Source organism: Eucyclogobius newberryi, unplaced genomic scaffold (genome assembly GCF_026437365.1).
Source record: "Eucyclogobius newberryi isolate DKJ021-1_F unplaced genomic scaffold, fEucNew1.0.hap1 SCAF_7, whole genome shotgun sequence".
NCBI lineage: Eukaryota > Metazoa > Chordata > Actinopteri > Gobiiformes > Gobiidae > Eucyclogobius > Eucyclogobius newberryi.
The window spans coordinates 17,780,525-17,800,020 of record NW_027316389.1 but is presented as its reverse complement, the minus strand read 5'-3'; the positions used below and the strand labels follow the sequence as shown (position 1 = coordinate 17,800,020).

Here is a 19,496-nt window from a genome sequence, read left to right as displayed (position 1 = left end):
ATGTCCAATCTAAGGCCCGGGGGCCAAAAGCGGCTCACAATTTTAGTTGGCCTTCCGGCTTCATGCTAAGTTTGTCCAAACAGCAAAAAGTAGTACTTTGCACTGTAAAATTTCAAAAATTCAAGCATTTTTATGTTCTACGTATTATTAAAGGTGTGGCGGCTCATGGAAACTATGTCAAATGTATTCGACAAATTCAACGTTATTTTTTCTGGCCCTCAGCCCCGTATAGGTTTCAAAATGCGGCCCTCTGTGAAAAAAGTTTGGACACCCCTCGTCTAAGCTGTGAAAATAATACACCAATACTACAATATGTAAATCTAATGGCAATTGCAATTCTTGTCAGGAAAATTGCGATTAGTTATTTTTCCCAAATTGTTCTGCCCTTATAAACAGTAAGTCTTTTCCGCCGTTTCTCCCCATCCTAAGGTGCCGTGGCTACTATAACATACTGTGTTCAGCGTTACACCAGATGCCCTCCCTGCTGAAACACAGGGGAACACTATCTTTTCACTCGTTGCAGCTGGATTACGATACTTAATTTCAAAATAAAATGAACGCCATTTGAATGTTGTTCAATTGTGGATATTCAAAATAAATCTCAAATGAATAGAAAATAAATGTAAGCATTGTTTGGTCCTTAACTTCACAAAAATCCACACTTAAAACGTGCCCTCTTGGCAGCAACAAAAAAGCTCCGACTAGCGATAACGAGCCGACTAGCGAGGGACCAACTCTGGACATGGAAACGAAACCATTAGTACTCAAACAACGTCCTCTTTTGTATTCACATAACTTTGGTTCTTTTTAAAGGCATTAAAAGTAGATGTGATTAGATTTCTGACACAAAACACATGGACAAGGTCATCACATCTGCTTGTATAGTCTTTAAAAAGAACCAAAGTTGTGGTTATAACGTTCACTTTTCATTTAAATCAACATTAATTTGGACATTTTCATCAATCATTGGAACTGGTTGAAATGTTACCTCTTTATATTCGATTTTAAGAGTTTGATTTTACATTTTCCTGTTTTTTAATGCCAGATTCATGTTGCCATTCAATTCGTCTGTGGACACCTCACTACTGCCCCCACAACCCACGATACTGAACACCAGCATTAATCAATACGTGATCATAAAGTTTTTTTTATCAGACGATTAATCATTTTATGTCAATTTTAAGGACTTTTATGGGACAAAATCAGAAAGAAGTGAGCTAGTTGTTGATTTTGTGGTGAATTTGAGTTTAATTTTCTTGTTCTTTTAGTTTTTTTTACATATAATTACGCTGTTTACTGTAGTTTTTATAAATAGTCGTTTTTGTCATGCCGTTCTAGTCTTGTGAGTGCGGTTTGAGTCAAATACACGGTCGGATCACTGAGACAGAAACGTTTTGAGCACTTTTGCCGGTTTCACGCCACCGTCTGCAAGGCGTGTCTACCTACCTGGGTGATCATTACGGTACGTTCTCATCTCCTGTGGTCGTCGAGGCATGAGGCGTGCTTTCCGTCACCAGTCGAGCACATGAGCGCCTGTAGGTTCACGCTCACTGAGGTGGTGCAATCGATCAGCGGAGCATCACTAAAGAACCTCTCCTTCATTCATGCTGTCCTGTGCTCTGTGGCGAGACCCCAAGAAACTCCCATGATGCCTCCGTCTGAACGTGTGTGACCAACCACTCAAACGGCACTTTGTGTTCCCACCTCAGAACCTCTGCTCGCTCATCGTTGAGGTCGTTTAATCAATCGGTTCTGAGCCCCTTGATGGATGAAGCTATGAGAAAGCCTTCAGTTGTCATCGCGGCTGTTGGTCGTGTTTTGTGCGCCCCAGAGCACTTGTCTTCTCCAAGAAATGTGAAAAAGGAAGCCATTCTATTTGATTTTATTGGCCCAAGATGCTAATGGCAAGAATTAGAGGAACAAGTGTCCATAGTATGTTGAAAAGGGGTCTATTCTCTCAACACAACCTAATACCTAATCAATTTTCTCTACACAGGACACACTCTCAAGTCACTCTTGGAAATACAGTGAACTCCAACTTTAACGGAAAAAGGATGTAAAAACTGGCCTTATTCTTGTACAGCACTTAGATATTGTCCTTGAATTATTAACAAACTGAAAATGCTGACATCCTGACATCTTAGTAAAAAGAAGCCTATATTTAAGAAATGGTTAAAAGGGACAGCCTTTATGCACAAGAACTCGACTCTAAGATTAAGTTCTGCAGTAACTATTATGAATCTGTTTTACCCTGATCATCCCGCGCTGAAGTTTCTAGACTGTTGTCCCTCTTTTTTTTGTCTAATGTCTGTGTTGTCTGTCCTTTGCTGATTTTGTGCTTGTTGTTCTCACTATGGTTACTGTTTTGTATTTGTAAATCAATTGATTACTTAATTGAAGAAAAGTTAAATCACTGGTTGTGATCTGTGAAAAATTAAGAATCAAATTGTTGTATCAAAGAAACTGAAAACCAGGTTGCTGCTAAAACTTTTAGCTATTAGCCTTTTCTTCATATTCTTTAAGCTATGAAACCAGATCAGAAGCACATACTTTACACATACCAAAACACTTCAGTCGCATGTTTGTTAAAAGCTCGAAAAAGCCCATTTTAACATGTTTTACTGTTTATTTGCACATATTTTGTCCCTGCCAGAGGTGGTTAGAGCAGGACCATAGTGTACTTGGGTAAAAAAATAATATAACATACAAAATTACTTATCACATAGTATTCCTACTTTTATAAAGAAGGAATACTACGATGTAGTTGTCCAAGAAATTACACAAGTAAATAAAGAAGGAAAAACAAAACAAAAAGTAGGGGTAAAAATATTTGGGAAAATGACTCAAGAAAGGGTATCTTATCCAAGGTGCACAAATACAGTTTATAACCCCTGACCAATGTATAATAGGGAACCTTATGTCAAAACTTTGAGTCGTATCCTTATGTAACAGGTGAGAGGATGCATTACTCCCTCTGGATGCTCTCTGGCCACTCTAAGCATCGTTTTCTGACATTTTTATCAGAGAAACCATCATTACTTTGTCTAATGCTTGTGCCTGTGCCATAGCGCGCGTATATATACATGTTATAAACTACACTCCTGCAGAACATACACCCACTCGTGTACAAACACACTTAAGTCTGTTACATAATGCCCAGCTTTAGATTACACACTGGTATAGTGCTGATAGCTTGTCCTGTCCTCACGCTGCAGCTAAACAACAAGCAATAAAACGGATATGTGCATTTTGCTTGGTCGCATACAGTGGGCTAATTACACGCTACTCCCAGTGGTGTTCTGGTTAGGCGACAGTGACTCATTCTCACATTAACAAGGAGTTTGTGGAGGGGGTGCGAATTCAAATGCCACTTTCTCTTCATTTAGTGTATAATTGTGGTGTGCAGTATATAAGAGACAGCCTTATGGTTAACGGGCTTCAACTGTCAGGGGGCTAAACGGGGAACGAGGCGCCATCTCAGATTTTGTGAGAACGGTCAGCCTTCCGGTTTGTGGGGGCGAAAGCTCTACCACTGAGCCAGTGCAGCCTTACGCTAAATCAATGTTTAGAGGTATTTACGTATCTATTTCAAAAACATAACCGGTAGTAGTGTTTTGTCCTTGTCAATTAATTAATTAATTAAAATGGCATCTTCTCTGCTCCTTCCTTAAGCCTCACAAAACACTCTGTTTCAAAAATGTCCAGATTTGTGATGTCATAGGTAGAGAGCCAGCGGTCTCCTGAGTTGTAAATCATCACTAGACTCATTCTTGACTTTTGCGTTCACGTCACGGCGTACTAGCATGTTGGGGCAAGCTAGCTTTTGCTTGTTTCCCCATGGTAATTTTGTCTGCAGCCAGTAGATGGAGTGCTAACACCAAGGTCCGACTGTTGGAATAATGCACATTGAAAAGTACTGTTCACTTTGAGTTCTAAAACATGAAATGCCATAGCAGAGGCACTCGAGCATGTTTAAAGGCTAATAACATAAATAATGCATAATATTTGTCTTTAAGGGTCCGTACGAGATTTTTTGCGTGTTATACAGCTTTGCCACAGTGAAGTTATATTGTAAAGATATGTGTTAGAGTCTATATCAGACCACAGCGCTTTCTCTGCATCTAAATTATAGAAGGTTTTACTTTCCACGAAGCAGGAAGTGCGCCAAATGGCATGCTAATGTTTGTTAACGTGTTGAATGATTTTGAAGAACATTTTGAAGTGATTGAATGTACTAAAAATAACCCCCAAACCATATGAAACATACTCTTTATTGTTGAAAATTCCCCATCCATGCCGTCAACATCCCTCACTCAGTCCTGTTCCTCTGTGCAGGAGAAGAACCTGGAGTGGTTCCCCCGCATGAGGGCCATGTCCCTGGTGAGCAGCGAGGGCGACAGCGAGCAGAACGAGATGCGCTGTCTGCAGGAGAAGCTGGACAGCACCGTGACACTGGTGGCACAGCTGTCCGGTCAGCTGGCCGAACTCAAAGAGCAGGTAATGCACTCTCTGCCCTGCGGCTGGCGACACTCTGGGGAGAGGTGGGAAAAGTTTGAGTATATTCAGACAAACCCACAGTATTTTTTAGAGACAATCGAAATGTATAAAATGTGGGGTTTACAGTAGGAATGGAATGGTTTGTGTGGCCTGTATTTGTCACAGTTTTAACTTCACTGTGCAATTGTGAAATGTTCCTTTTCTCAAAATTTACCCTTTACAAATATGCGAAAATATTATTAAGCAAACACAAAAAAAAGTCAAATATCAAACTATCATGTTCTACAGAGTTGGACTGTATATAAACCTTTAGATTTTATTGTGAATATTGTTTTGAAGATATGCTAAATTTGAATACAGAGTGTATCGTATATATTTTTTTTTAAACCGCTACAAAAAGAGCTGATTAAAAATATAAATGTTTTTATGTTTAATGTTTTTTACAGAAATTTCACATTTGTCTGATTATTAATTAATTAATTAATTAATTAATCAATATTCTCAAAATAAGACAATGTCACCAAAATATCAGAACGTCCCAGAACACCTGAGGGAACAACAATGAGGGAAATAGTTTAGGAAAATATCATTAATCCAGTAAAAGTAAAGTGTAGTCTTCCTAACTAATCATCCTTTTTGATTGATTTATTGTTTTTTATTTATGGATTTGGATATGCTTTTAGAGTTTGTGTTCAGACAGACACAACATACACTGAAAATAAGAGCGAATTGCAAACTTCTTATTCAATCCAATCCAACTTTATTTGTAGAACACGTTCAAAGCAATAAACTGTTTAATACACAAATTAACATAAGACAATATAAAAGATAAATAAACAGAATAAATGGTCATTTAAAAACTAAAGTCAACATTCCATAGTGCATTTTTAGATAAGACTTCAAAACAGAAGATCGGCCTGAGAGAACGTGCAGGAGTTTAGGGCTGGAGCAGGTCAGACGGATGCTGAGGTGCCATGGAGACATTTAAACACAAATAAATAACACAAACGTTTGGAATTTTGTTGCAGTACCACTAAAGGTCCACAAGGGTTTGACGTGTCCTGAATTATGGTCAATTCCCTGTTTTAAATGCAGTGTTCAGGCTGTTCAAATAAATATATTGATAAAATGTGCAGATTTGGATGTTTTGACTCCCAAAAAAATAAATATACGATAAAATAAATAACAATAATAAATGTTAAATCAATGCAATAAGAAACCGGGATGCAGTGCAAACATTAAAAATAAATAGTAATTGTCATCTCATATCTTGTCAAGCTGATGCAAGTACTGTATCAATAAAGTCTCAGTTTGACTTAGTTTGACTGGATTATAAAACAAAGTAAGTCTACCCATAACCGCTGTCCCTGAACGCACCTGACCCGGCCCGCAGAGAGATGACTCACATGCGAGTCGTAGCACCGGCCCCTTCACAGCCGCGCCGCACCGCAGTTCGCTCGGAAAGTGTACGCCTTTAATGTGGACGAGCTCTTCAGGTGACTTGTCAGAGCGGCGGAGGGGGAGGAGTCTCCGGGCCGCCTGTGTGCGCCTCGGGCCGTCCGAATGACTCCACAGTGTGAGCGGCGCTCGCTCTCATCACCTGCCTCATCTGCATGTGATCCGGTCATGGGCCGCGCACTGTTCCTCCCGCTCTCAGCCAGATGTGGGAAAACAAGTCCTCGCAGTGTGTAAACAAAGGCTAAATGCGATGTAGGGAGGCAAGTTTAAGCACAAACAAATCAAAATGGAAATGGCAATTTGAACGGTCCGAACTCAAAATATTGCAATCATTTCAATAATTTCCTGAAAACAACAAGTTAATATCTTCAGCACACTGTCAAATCGCTTTTCTAATACTTTTATTCAAACTTACCACTGCAGTGTGTTCAAAAGGGGGTAAAAGAACATTATTAGAACATTATTTTGAGTTATGAAATGTGAAATTCTAATGTTAAGTACCACAAACATGTCCCTGTGTTATATTGTCGAGATCAGCTGCTCAGTGCGTCTAATCCTGACACAAAGAGTCACATGAGCACATAGTTACAGGAATATTTAGTCACTCTTTGCCAATAACGATACCGCTCCCACACACACACATATAATTCAACAATGAATCAACCTTTCCCGTCTCAGTCGTTTAGTTACAATTAGAAGTAAAGTCGTGAAATATTCATGGACATTAACAATATCTAATCTATGTTTAAAATGACTTGATTAATCGCAGCAGCTTGGTAATAAAAGACGTCGATGTTTTACTGCGTTTCGGTGCAGCTTTTATGAAGAAAAACGCACTTAATGTTAAAACGAATGATTCCGGTGCGTTCTTTCACACCTTTCATGATGAATCTATGCATTAAATCAACATTAAACGTTCCCCTGCTGCGAGTTCGGCGCCGTGATAAATCTACTACTTCTGTGTCGTCCGGTTAAAAGGTTCCGGCACATTTTTATAACATGTAAAGACGTCACGGCAACAATCGTCGGCATCATCTCTGCTCTCGAACTGCACTTGACCCGGAGGAAGTTCTCCAGTCGCCGCTCGCTCATTAAGACCAATACTGACGGCTGTCCTTCTCTCCTCCCTCTCGCTCTCCTTCTCTCCTCCCTCTCCATCCTCCCTCTCCATCCACCCTTACCCTCTCCTCTTCTTCCCTCTCCTCTCTCCCTTTCTATTTGTTTTTGGCTTCTCTCTGTCACCTCTAGTCCTTTTCTTTCCCCCCTCTCCAGCTCTCTTCTCTCCCATTTCTCTTTCTTTTCCCTCTCTTCCTCTCCCTGTCGTGTTTGTCTTTCTCTCCTCTCCTCTCTCCTGCTCTTTTTCGCTTCCCTCTCACTCTCGTCCCTTCTTTCCTCTTTTTTTCCACCACGTTTCTCCTCCCTCACCTCTCTTTCCTCCTTTATGCAGCCTCTCGTGTTCCTCTTCTTTCTCTTCTATGTAATTAATCAAATTTGAGTCAATATAAAAATTCAGACATCTCTTATCAATTTGGAGCTATTAAGAAATGTCACTCTTATGTAACACACACACTTTCTGACTCCTGTTGAACATGTTTTCTTTTCTTTTTTTTTTAATGATTTTATTGAGTCAACAGCTAATCCTGTACGTGATCTGGAGCAGAGTTCATTAAATGTTACCCCTTTATTAATGGCTGTCGCGATTATGTTCAGGAGATGAATATAAAAGCAGTTTTGATTGATCAATGTGAGGAAAAGAATCATGAGTCATTATTTTGTCATATCGCCCGGTTTCTTTTCTTTTTCTTCTTCTTCTCTCGTCTGTGTCTAAGCTTGTGCGTTCAGCCTTCCACGTCCCCGCACCGACCGTGTGACGGCTTTTTAACGTGCGTGCAACGACTCAAAGGGCTGGCGGCTCGAGCTGATAACGCACGTGAAAACCAACGCAAATACGACAGGCGTGACGAGCCAGAAGCACCTGATTAAGACACACACTTATACAACAACCAGAGCACACGGAAGTCTGTGTTCTTCTTTGAGCAACAACAACTTTATCTTATCCTGGAACGCTGTCTAGTTCAACAAGTGAAAAAAATACCATTCGAAACAGCATTGAGTTTTATACATTTTCCCTCAAATTTTAGTGAAATAGTCTTGGTCAAATCAAATGTGTCTTTCAATCTTAATTTAATGAACATAGACAAGAAACAGTACACTGAAAGTACTCTGTCTTAAGTCCTAACTCTGTCCAAACCTCATGCATTTACTGCCACAGGATTGATTAAAAATAAGACCCAAACTGATCATTGACTATTTCGATTTGATTAAAATTGTATTGAACGTAAAGCCCCGCCTCGAATCTAATCCAAACGGTAACGTGAGTAGCACAAGCACAACGCTGGTATCGAACGTCACGTCTGAGGCCTGGGCCCAGTGTGTCACGTCCATGTACTCGTCATGTAACGTTTGCGCTCTGGTCCGTGCAACGCTGCCGCTCTGTTCATTTAAGACTCGTGTCACGCCGTCATCTGATTGGGGAAAGATTGTGTCGCTTGCAAAGAAGACAAAGAAAGGGCGTCGTCCTCTCTCTGCTTCACTTTTGGGTCTGAAAAAGCTGTTGTGGCGCTGTGCTCGTGGCTACAAACGTCATGCGTGTGATGCTTGTGACGTGCCAAAGGGCTCGTTTGAGACTTGGATTTAAATAACTCCCGCTTCCATTTGTGGTTTGAAGTTCAGATTGAATGACAAGAGGAGTCTAACTAACGACTTACTTACTACTGGTTATGTGATTTTTGCATCTATGGTTGTGCATCATTTGGAATTATAAACGTTTCCTGAGGCGTGTTGTCTGTGGTGCTTTATGGACCCGGACAAATCAGGCTTAATTCATGCGTTCCCTGTTTTAATTTACACATTCCCTGTTTTAATTTACACATTCCCTGTTTTAATTCACACATTCTCTGTTTTAATTCACACATTCTCTGTTTTAATTTACACATTCCCTGTTTTAATTTACACATTCCCTGTTTTAATTTACACATTCCCTGTTTTAATTCACACATTCCCTGTTTTAATTCACACATTCTCTGTTTTAATTCACACATTCTCTGTTTTAATTCACACATTCCCTGTTTTAATTTACACATTCCCTGTTTTAATTTACACATTCCCTGTTTTAATTTACACATTCCCTGTTTTAATTTACACATTCCCTGTTTTAATTCTCGCTTTCCCTGTTTTAATTCACGCTTTCCCTGTTTTAATTCACACATTCCCCGTTTTAATTCACACATTCCCCGTTTTAATTCACGCATTCCCCGTTTTAATTCACGCATTCCCCGTTTTAATTCACGCATTCCCCGTTTTAATTCACACGTTCCCTGTTTTAATCACACATTCCCTGTTTTAATTCACACATTCCCTGTTTTAATTCACGCATTCCCCGTTTTAATTCACGCATTCCCCGTTTTGATTCACGCATTCCCCGTTTTAATTCACGCATTCCCTGTTTTAATCACACATTCCCTGTTTTAATCATACATTCCCTGTTTTAATTCACCCATTCCCTGTTTTAATCATACATTCCCTGTTTTAATCATACATTCCCAGTTTTAATTCACTCATTCCATGTTTTAATTCACGCATTCCCCATTTTAATTCACTCATTCCCGTTTTAATTCACGCATTCCCATTTTAATTCACTCATTTCCCGTTTTAATTCACGCATTCCATGTTTTAATTCACGCATTCCCCATTTTAATTCACGCGTTCCCTGTTTTGATTCACGCATTCCATGTTTTAATTCACGCATTCCCCATTTTAATTCACTCATTTCCCGTTTTAATTCACACGTTCCCTGTTTTAATTCACACGTTCCCTGTTTTAATTCACACGTTCCCCGTTTTAATTCACACATTCCCCGTTTTAATTCACACATTCCCCGTTTTAATTCACGCATTCCCTGTTTTAATTCACGCATTCCCTGTTTTAATTCACGCATTCCCTGTTTTAATCACACATTCCCTGTTTTAATTCACGCATTCCCCGTTTTAATTCACTCATTCCCCGTTTTAATTCACACATTCCCCGTTTTAATCACACATTCCCTGTTTTAATCACACATTCCCTGTTTTAATTCACTCATTCCCTGTTTTAATTCACACATTCCCTGTTTTAATCACACATTCCCTGTTTTAATTCACGCATTCCCTGTTTTAGTTCACACAATCCATGTTTTAATTCACACAATCCATGTTTTAATCACACATTCCCCGTTTTGATTCACGCATTCCATGTTTTAATTCACGCATTCCCTGTTTTAATTTACACATTCCCTGTTTTAATTTACACATTCCCTGTTTTAATTTACACATTCCCTGTTTTAATTCTCGCTTTCCCTGTTTTAATTCACGCTTTCCCTGTTTTAATTCACACATTCCCCGTTTTAATTCACGCATTCCCCGTTTTAATTCACGCATTCCCCGTTTTAATTCACGCATTCCCCGTTTTAATTCACACGTTCCCTGTTTTAATCACACATTCCCTGTTTTAATTCACACATTCCCTGTTTTAATTCACGCATTCCCCGTTTTAATTCACGCATTCCCCGTTTTGATTCACGCATTCCCCGTTTTAATTCACGCATTCCCTGTTTTAATCACACATTCCCTGTTTTAATCATACATTCCCTGTTTTAATTCACCCATTCCCTGTTTTAATCATACATTCCCTGTTTTAATCATACATTCCCAGTTTTAATTCACTCATTCCATGTTTTAATTCACGCATTCCCCATTTTAATTCACTCATTCCCGTTTTAATTCACGCATTCCCATTTTAATTCACTCATTTCCCGTTTTAATTCACGCATTCCATGTTTTAATTCACGCATTCCCCATTTTAATTCACGCGTTCCCTGTTTTGATTCACGCATTCCATGTTTTAATTCACGCATTCCCCATTTTAATTCACTCATTTCCCGTTTTAATTCACACGTTCCCTGTTTTAATTCACACGTTCCCTGTTTTAATTCACACGTTCCCCGTTTTAATTCACACATTCCCCGTTTTAATTCACACATTCCCCGTTTTAATTCACGCATTCCCCGTTTTAATTCACGCATTCCCTGTTTTAATTCACGCATTCCCTGTTTTAATTCACGCATTCCCTGTTTTAATCACACATTCCCTGTTTTAATTCACTCATTCCCCGTTTTAATTCACTCATTCCCCGTTTTAATTCACACATTCCCCGTTTTAATCACACATTCCCTGTTTTAATCACACATTCCCTGTTTTAATTCACTCATTCCCTGTTTTAATTCACACATTCCCTGTTTTAATCACACATTCCCTGTTTTAATTCACGCATTCCCTGTTTTAGTTCACACAATCCATGTTTTAATTCACACAATCCATGTTTTAATCACACATTCCCCGTTTTGATTCACGCATTCCATGTTTTAATTCACGCATTCCCCATTTTAATTCACTCATTTCCCGTTTTAATTCACACATTCCCCGTTTTAATCACACATTCCCCGTTTTAATCACACATTCCCTGTTTTAATTCACTCATTCCCTGTTTTAATTCACACATTCCCTGTTTTAATCACACATTCCCTGTTTTAATTCACGCATTCCCTGTTTTAGTTCACACAATCCATGTTTTAATTCACACAATCCATGTTTTAATCACACATTCCCCGTTTTGATTCACGCATTCCATGTTTTAATTCACGCATTCCCCATTTTAATTCACGCGTTCCCTGTTTTGATTCACGCATTCCCTGTTTTAATTCACGCATTCCCTGTTTTAATTCACGCATTCCCCATTTTAATTCACTCATTTCCCATTTTAATTCACACGTTCCCTGTTTTAATTCACACGTTCCCTGTTTTAATTCACACGTTCCCTGTTTTAATTCACACGTTCCCTGTTTTAATTCACACATTCCTTGTTTTAATCACACATTCCCTGTTTTAATTCACACGTTCCCTGTTTTAATTCACACATTCCCTGTTTCAATTCACACATTCCCTGTTTCAATTCACACATTCCCTGTTTCAATTCACACATTCCCTGTTTTAATTCACACGTTCCCTGTTTTAATCACACATTCCCTGTTTTAATTCACTCATTTCCTGTTTTAATTCACTCATTCCCTGTTTTAATCACACATTCCCTGTTTTAATTCACACATTCTCTGTTTTCCCGACCCGCAGATGACGGAGCAGAGGAAGAACAAGCAGCGCCTGGGTTTCCTTGGGTCACAGTCCACCCACCACGTCCCGTCCCGTTGAGGAGCTCGACGGACCGGGACCTTTTTCCTCCGTTCGCGAGTCAGAAAACGGTGGTCACTTTGGCACCAGAAACATTGTCCGCCCGCCTCCGCACTGGCTGACTTGTCACTCACCTGCCAGTGAACTGTCAAACCGCCCGTTACAGTGTGTTAGAAATCAAAGTTGTGTTATGCAAAGCCTTCAGGTGGGTTGCTATGGACTTTTTTTTTAAAGCCGTCAGTGCCTTTTTGAAGGGGCCAAAAGCGGTATTAAACATGTACGTGCCTCTGATATTTATGTAAACTGGAGTTATTAACTGGAATAATGTTTTTTATTATAAAGAAATGATGCTGCCTTACTTCCTCGACTTTTCACGATGGTACATCTCATTCGCTAATTGTGCACTTTTTAAAAGAAGGGTTTTGCCTGGAAGTCTAACAGAGCTTTGGGTATTATTTTTGCATTCTTTACTTTGTTAACAATGCGTCACTGCACCATTTCAGTCGTGTTTTTACAGTCTATTAATGTGAAGAAATAACTGATTTTTACTTGAATGGTTGTGTGTTTTTTAAATCTAAAATGGTATCGGTGTTGTGCCTTACGTTTTTTTCCTCCTTCTAATCTTAAATTTCAATGTAAATTCCATCTGACCGGCCTCGATTGTACCGGGAAATGTTTTCTTCGGGTCAAATTGTGTCCGTGTCGATAATGTGTATATAATAAGTATTTTATCTCGTCAGTTGTAATAAAATTTAAACTGGGACATCTTTCAAAGCGGCGTGCGTTTCTGCGGGTTTAAAGTCAAACGTGCAATAGAGCTTGAGATTGTGTTATCGAATTTGGCACAATGTTTCGAATCAATTGACATTTTAAGATTCTTTGCGCGCGTTTTCTGGCTCAGGCTGATAAATGTATTTAATTGTGGCGACCCAGCAGTTAATGGGATCGTTCCTCTGTTCTTTGATTTATTTTTTTAATGAACTTAATCTCTTTGACTGCTCTTAAAGGTCCGTGTTCTTCTGTTTCAACTCTTTCATAAGCAATTGAAACTGTGCAGCTTCTCTAATCGTTGTGACAATAGCCATGCTACTGTTGTATAAGTACAATATACGTTAGTTTAAAGGGGCAAGAGGAGACTTTACTGGTGCATCGTCCGTTTCCTGCTCATTTGCCTGGAATGTTCCGCAGTATGGGATTGGAGTGACTCCTCCTGGGCAGTTTACAGGTCAGATCTGTGTAGAGGCGACTCGGAGTAAGGATGCTAGTTTTTTCAAGTTTTATTTTAAGCCGCAACAACGATAACAGCAACGAAAATCACCTGTAACTGAATAAATGCAAGTGTGATAAAGTAAAGCCGTGAGTTTGTATCCCGACTGACATTTGCTGCATGTCCTCCCTTCTCGCTCATCCCATTTCACGCTTTCCTCTCCTGTCTAATAAAGACTATGGGCCAAATAATATTTTAAAATAAAAATGAAAGAAGAAGAAAGAAAAAAGAAACATGAAATTTATGTTTACGGTAAAGGGGGCGACACAATCACATCTGGAGTCTGTGTCGCACAATGTCACTGTTTCTGTTCAGGTAATCCAGCCTTTTCCTGCCTTATATTTGAAGAGTCATTGCGCGTAAACAAGAGGACACTGTAAGACAAATAACCAAATGAGACACAGTTACCTGAAGTATCTTATTCTTAAGATGAAGGAGCGGGAGAAATGAGCTGGATTCAGCATAATGTGGACTGAGGTGACTCCAGGGCGCAGAGGTAAAGAAGGTACTCATATATTTTTATTTTTAACAACGCAGCACTAAAATGCATCTAATGTATTACAATTTAAAATATTGACTTGCCTAATTTGTAGTTACTTATTCTTGTGCTCCATAGAACTGTGTTGTAAACCAGAGAAAAGAAGAAAAGATAAAGTGCACACGTCGTCCTCTGTGACAGCTGTAGATCAGATGTGAACTAATACAAATACTACTCATTTTATGGAGGAATGTATTGCTAAGGTTTAATAAAAAGAATAAAACATTCCCACTATTTAAACTTCATGTTGTTTAACCTAGTTTCAATAATCAACTTGAGTTGTATGTTTTGCTTTTTTCAAAGTAACTCATCGTAATCAGTAAGATAATTACTTTTTAAATAAAGTAATTTGAGTAGTAATTGGCCTAGATTACTTTTAGAAGGAATAATTAAATTAGTTCCAAAGTAATCTGACAAACACTGTGAATAATTGCTTTAGTTAAGATGCAGCGCGGTCAAGCTGGAAGTAAAAGAAATACAATAAAATTACATTTGTCAATTCTCCAATGTTGGACTTGGACCTAAGGACACAACAGCATCGTGTAGCACAAACAATTCGCTTTTGGACTATTTTGTATACTCGTGTTTGTTTGGGACTGGTCATTATTCATTAAATACATTAAATACCGCTTTTTTTTGTAACATTCGTGGGTCGTTCCAGTGGCATCTTTTACCCTCCACGGCGCAGCCTTTCCTCCCGGCTGCTCCTGCTGCTGGCTGGAGTTTCCCATTCGCTCTGGCAGTCGCAAGTTTGCTCCTTCTGCCACAGACACACACAGACACACACACACAGACAGACACACACACAGACACACACACACAGACAGACACACACACAGACACACACACACAGACACACACACACACAGACAGACACACACACAGACACACACACACAGACAGACACACACACAGACACACACACACAGACACACACACACAGACAGACACACACACAGACAGACACACACACAGACAGACATTAGCATTAGCTCACACACACACACACACACACATATTCATTAGCACACAGACAGACACACAGACACACACACAGACATTAGCATTAGCTCTCACACACACACACACACACATATTCATTAGTACACACACACAGACACACAGACAGACACACACACACAGACATTAGCATTAGCTCACACACACACACACACACATATTCATTAGCACACAGACACACACACAGACACACACACAGACATTAGCATTAGCTCACACACACACACACACACACATATTCATTAGCATTAGCACAGACACACTCACACACAGACACACACTCACATACACATTCATTAGAATTAGCACACACACACACAGACACACAGACACACACACACACACATATTCATTAGCATTAGCACACACACACAGACACACAGACACACACACAGACATTAGCATTAGCTCACACACACACACACACACACACATATTCATTAGAATTAGCACACACACACACACACATTAGCACACACACACACACACACACACACATTAGCACACACACAGACACACCACACACACACATTAGCACACACACACGCACACACACAGACACACAGACACACACACACACACATATTCATTAGCATTAGCACACACACACAGACACACAGACACACACACAGACATTAGCATTAGCTCACACACACACACACACACACACACATATTCATTAGAATTAGCACACACACACACACACATTAGCACACACACACACACACACACACACATTAGCACACACACAGACACACCACACACACACATTAGCACACACACACGCACACACACAGACACACTCACACACACAGACACACTCACACACACACACACATTGGCATTAGCTCACACACACAGACACACTCACACAGACACACACACACATTAGCATTAGCTCACACACACACATTAGCATTAGCTCACACACACAGACACACACACACATTAGCATTAGCTCACACACACAGACACACAGACACACTCACACAGACACACACATTAGCATTAGCTCACACACACAGACACACTCACACAGACACACACACACACACATTAGCATTAGCTCACACACACAGACACACTCACACAGACACACACACACATTAGCATTAGCTCACACACACAGACACACACTCACACATTAGCATTAGCTCACACACACAGACACACAGACACACTCACACAGACACACACATTAGCATTAGCTCACAGACACACTCACACAGACACACACACACACACATTAGCATTAGCTCACACACACAGACACACACTGTGATAAAATGTAAATATATGATTATATTTGTGTGTTAAAAGTTATCTGCATCATTAGCCTGGGGGGAGGGAAAGGCATGTATTTCTAATAACATGTGTGAAGATGTTGTAGAAGCAGCCGTGAGGAATGTTCCTCCCACCCTGGGGACCAGATGGGTAGAACATTCACCAAGGTTTTTATCTCTAAAGATAATACCAAAGAGTTGTAAAAGACAAGTGCCTTGATGTGAAGCTGACCAATGAGAAATGTGACCCGCCTCCTTTTTATGTGTGATTTTAATAAAATGACTTGTAAGAGGGAGGAACGCTGAGAGTGATTTTGGAAAGTCGTTCAGGTTGCTTACAACATCTTGACTCGGCTAAGCCTTTCTCTCCCTTGCAAGCCACGCAAAAGACTGACGTTTCTGTGTCGTTTAATATTCTAAGTTGAATTATGTTCTCTGACTGTTAAGTAATAGCATTGATTCATGTGTAATTTCTTGACACACACACACATTAGCATTAGCTCACACACACAGACACACACACACACACACACACATTAGCATTAGCTCACACACACAGACACACACACACATTAGCATTAGCTCACACACACAGACACACACAGACACACACACACACACACACCACACAGACACACACACACACACACACACACACACATTAGCATTAGCTCACACACAGAGCCATAATGGTGAGCAGCTGTCACCAAACACACAGCATGGCACAGTGCAGCACGACCACAACACATTCGACCAAAACGAAGCAAAACCAGTTGGATTTCTGTTTGGCATTAACACGCGCTCACTGAAAACATGACCGAGTAAGTTTGTTTGGGGTCAGCAAAGTATTCCGTCCTAGCATGGTGTAGTTACTTTGGGTTGCTGCATTCAGAATATCAATACCTGTCATTTTAGGTCGACAATACATTTTTGTAGAGGAAACAATATCTTTATGGAATCGCAATGAGAACTCCATTTCATATGTAAATAAAACAAACATGACCGATTAACTATGCGTTTCAGGTGCATTTTCTATCAATTTACAGCATATTTTGTTTGTCTGTAATCATGTTCAGCCAGTGTGCTAAAACCTCAAACACAGGTCTGTCTTATTCCTGTCTTATTCCTGTCTTATTCCTTTCTTTTTGATGATATACAAACAAGAATGTATTTGAATCTGAAATATCTTGAAATGGAAGTTGCCATTTTGATCTTTCTGTCCCACACAAAAGCATATTTTATACAATAAAGTTTTGAAATCCACTGACCACGCACACATGTTTGTATAACTAGATAAAATATTCAATATATAGCCTAGAGTTTAAGCCCTATGTTATTTTAGATGTTTTCAAATGATAAGTTAGTAATTGCATTTAATCATATTTTTTCAATTAGTTATATTAAAAACATAATTACCCCTAACCAAGAAGACAAACATTTTTTCTTTAACATTTGAAAAAGCAACTTTAAAGTACAGTGGACAAAGTTGTGACCAAATGCATGATCTGTTTTGTGTGATCAGAGTTGTGAAGTCGCCACACACGCAGTTGTTGTTGACAGTTTAGGTCTAAGTGAAGTGTCATGTAAAAATAACCCGGCTTTGGGATGACTGGCATGTGACTTCCTGTCTGGCTCCTGGTACTGGTGATCACATGACCCGGCCCCACACACACACATGCTCACATAAATACACACACACACACGCTCACATAAATACACACACACACACGCTCACACATACACACACGCTCACATAAATATACACACACACACGCTCACATAAATACACACACACGCTCACACATACACACACGCTCACATAAATACACACACGCACACGCTCACATAAATACACACACACACACGCTCACATAAATACACACACACACGCTCACATAAATACACACACACACACGCTCACACATACACACACGCTCACATAAATACACACACGCACACGCTCACATAAATACACACACACGCTCACATAAATACACACACACACACGCTCACATAAATGCACACACACACACACACACACACGCTCACATAAATACACACACACGCTCACACATACACACACGCTCACATAAATACACACACACACGCTCACACATACACACACGCTCACATAAATACACACACACACGCTCACACATACACACACACACGCTCACATAAATACACACGCTCACACACACACACACGCTCACACATACACACACACACGCTCACATAAATACACACACACACGCTCACACATACACACACGCTCACATAAACACACACGCTCACATAAACACACACGCTCACATAAACACACACACACGCTCATATAAATACACACACACACACGCTCACATAAATACACACACACACGCTCACACATACACACACGCTCACATAAATACACACACACACGCTCACACATACACACACGCTCACATAAATACACACACGCTCACACATACACACACGCTCACATAAACACACACGCTCACATAAATACACACACACACACACTCACATAAATACACACACACACACACTCGCATAAATACACACACACACACGCTCACATAAATACACACACACACACACACGCTCACATAAATACACACACACACACGCTCACATAAATACACACACACGCTCACACATACACACACGCTCACATAAATACACACACACACACGCTCACATAAATACACACACACACACGCTCACATAAATACACACACACGCTCACACATACACACACGCTCACATAAATACACACACACACACGCTCACATAAATACACACACACGCTCACACATACACACACGCTCACATAAATACACACACACACGCTCACACATACACACACGCTCACATAAATACACACACACACGCTCACACATACACACACGCTCACATAAATACACACACACACGCTCACATAAATACACACACACACACGCTCACACATACACACACACACACGCTCACATAAATACACACACACGCTCACACACACACACACGCTCACATAAATACACACACAGGCTCACACATACACACACACACACACACGCTCACATAAATACACGCACACACGCTCACACATACACACACGCTCACATAAACACACACGCACGCTCATATAAATACAC

The 19,496-nt window shown here is 40.0% G+C and overlaps 1 protein-coding gene across 1 annotated transcript in view; it reads left to right on the top strand.

The window, feature by feature from the left end:
- itpr2 (inositol 1,4,5-trisphosphate receptor, type 2) overlaps positions 1–12,607 on the top strand; it is an 80,784-nt gene extending 68,177 nt beyond the window's left edge. Inside the window, exons 56-57 of the mRNA XM_072434531.1 lie at positions 4,336–4,497; positions 12,177–12,607. Of these exons, the coding sequence (XP_072290632.1) occupies positions 4,336–4,497; positions 12,177–12,254 (240 nt within the window). The 3' untranslated portion in view covers positions 12,255–12,607. The remainder of the gene's footprint in view (positions 1–4,335; positions 4,498–12,176) is intronic.
- The last annotated feature ends 6,889 nt before the right edge of the window (positions 12,608–19,496 follow it).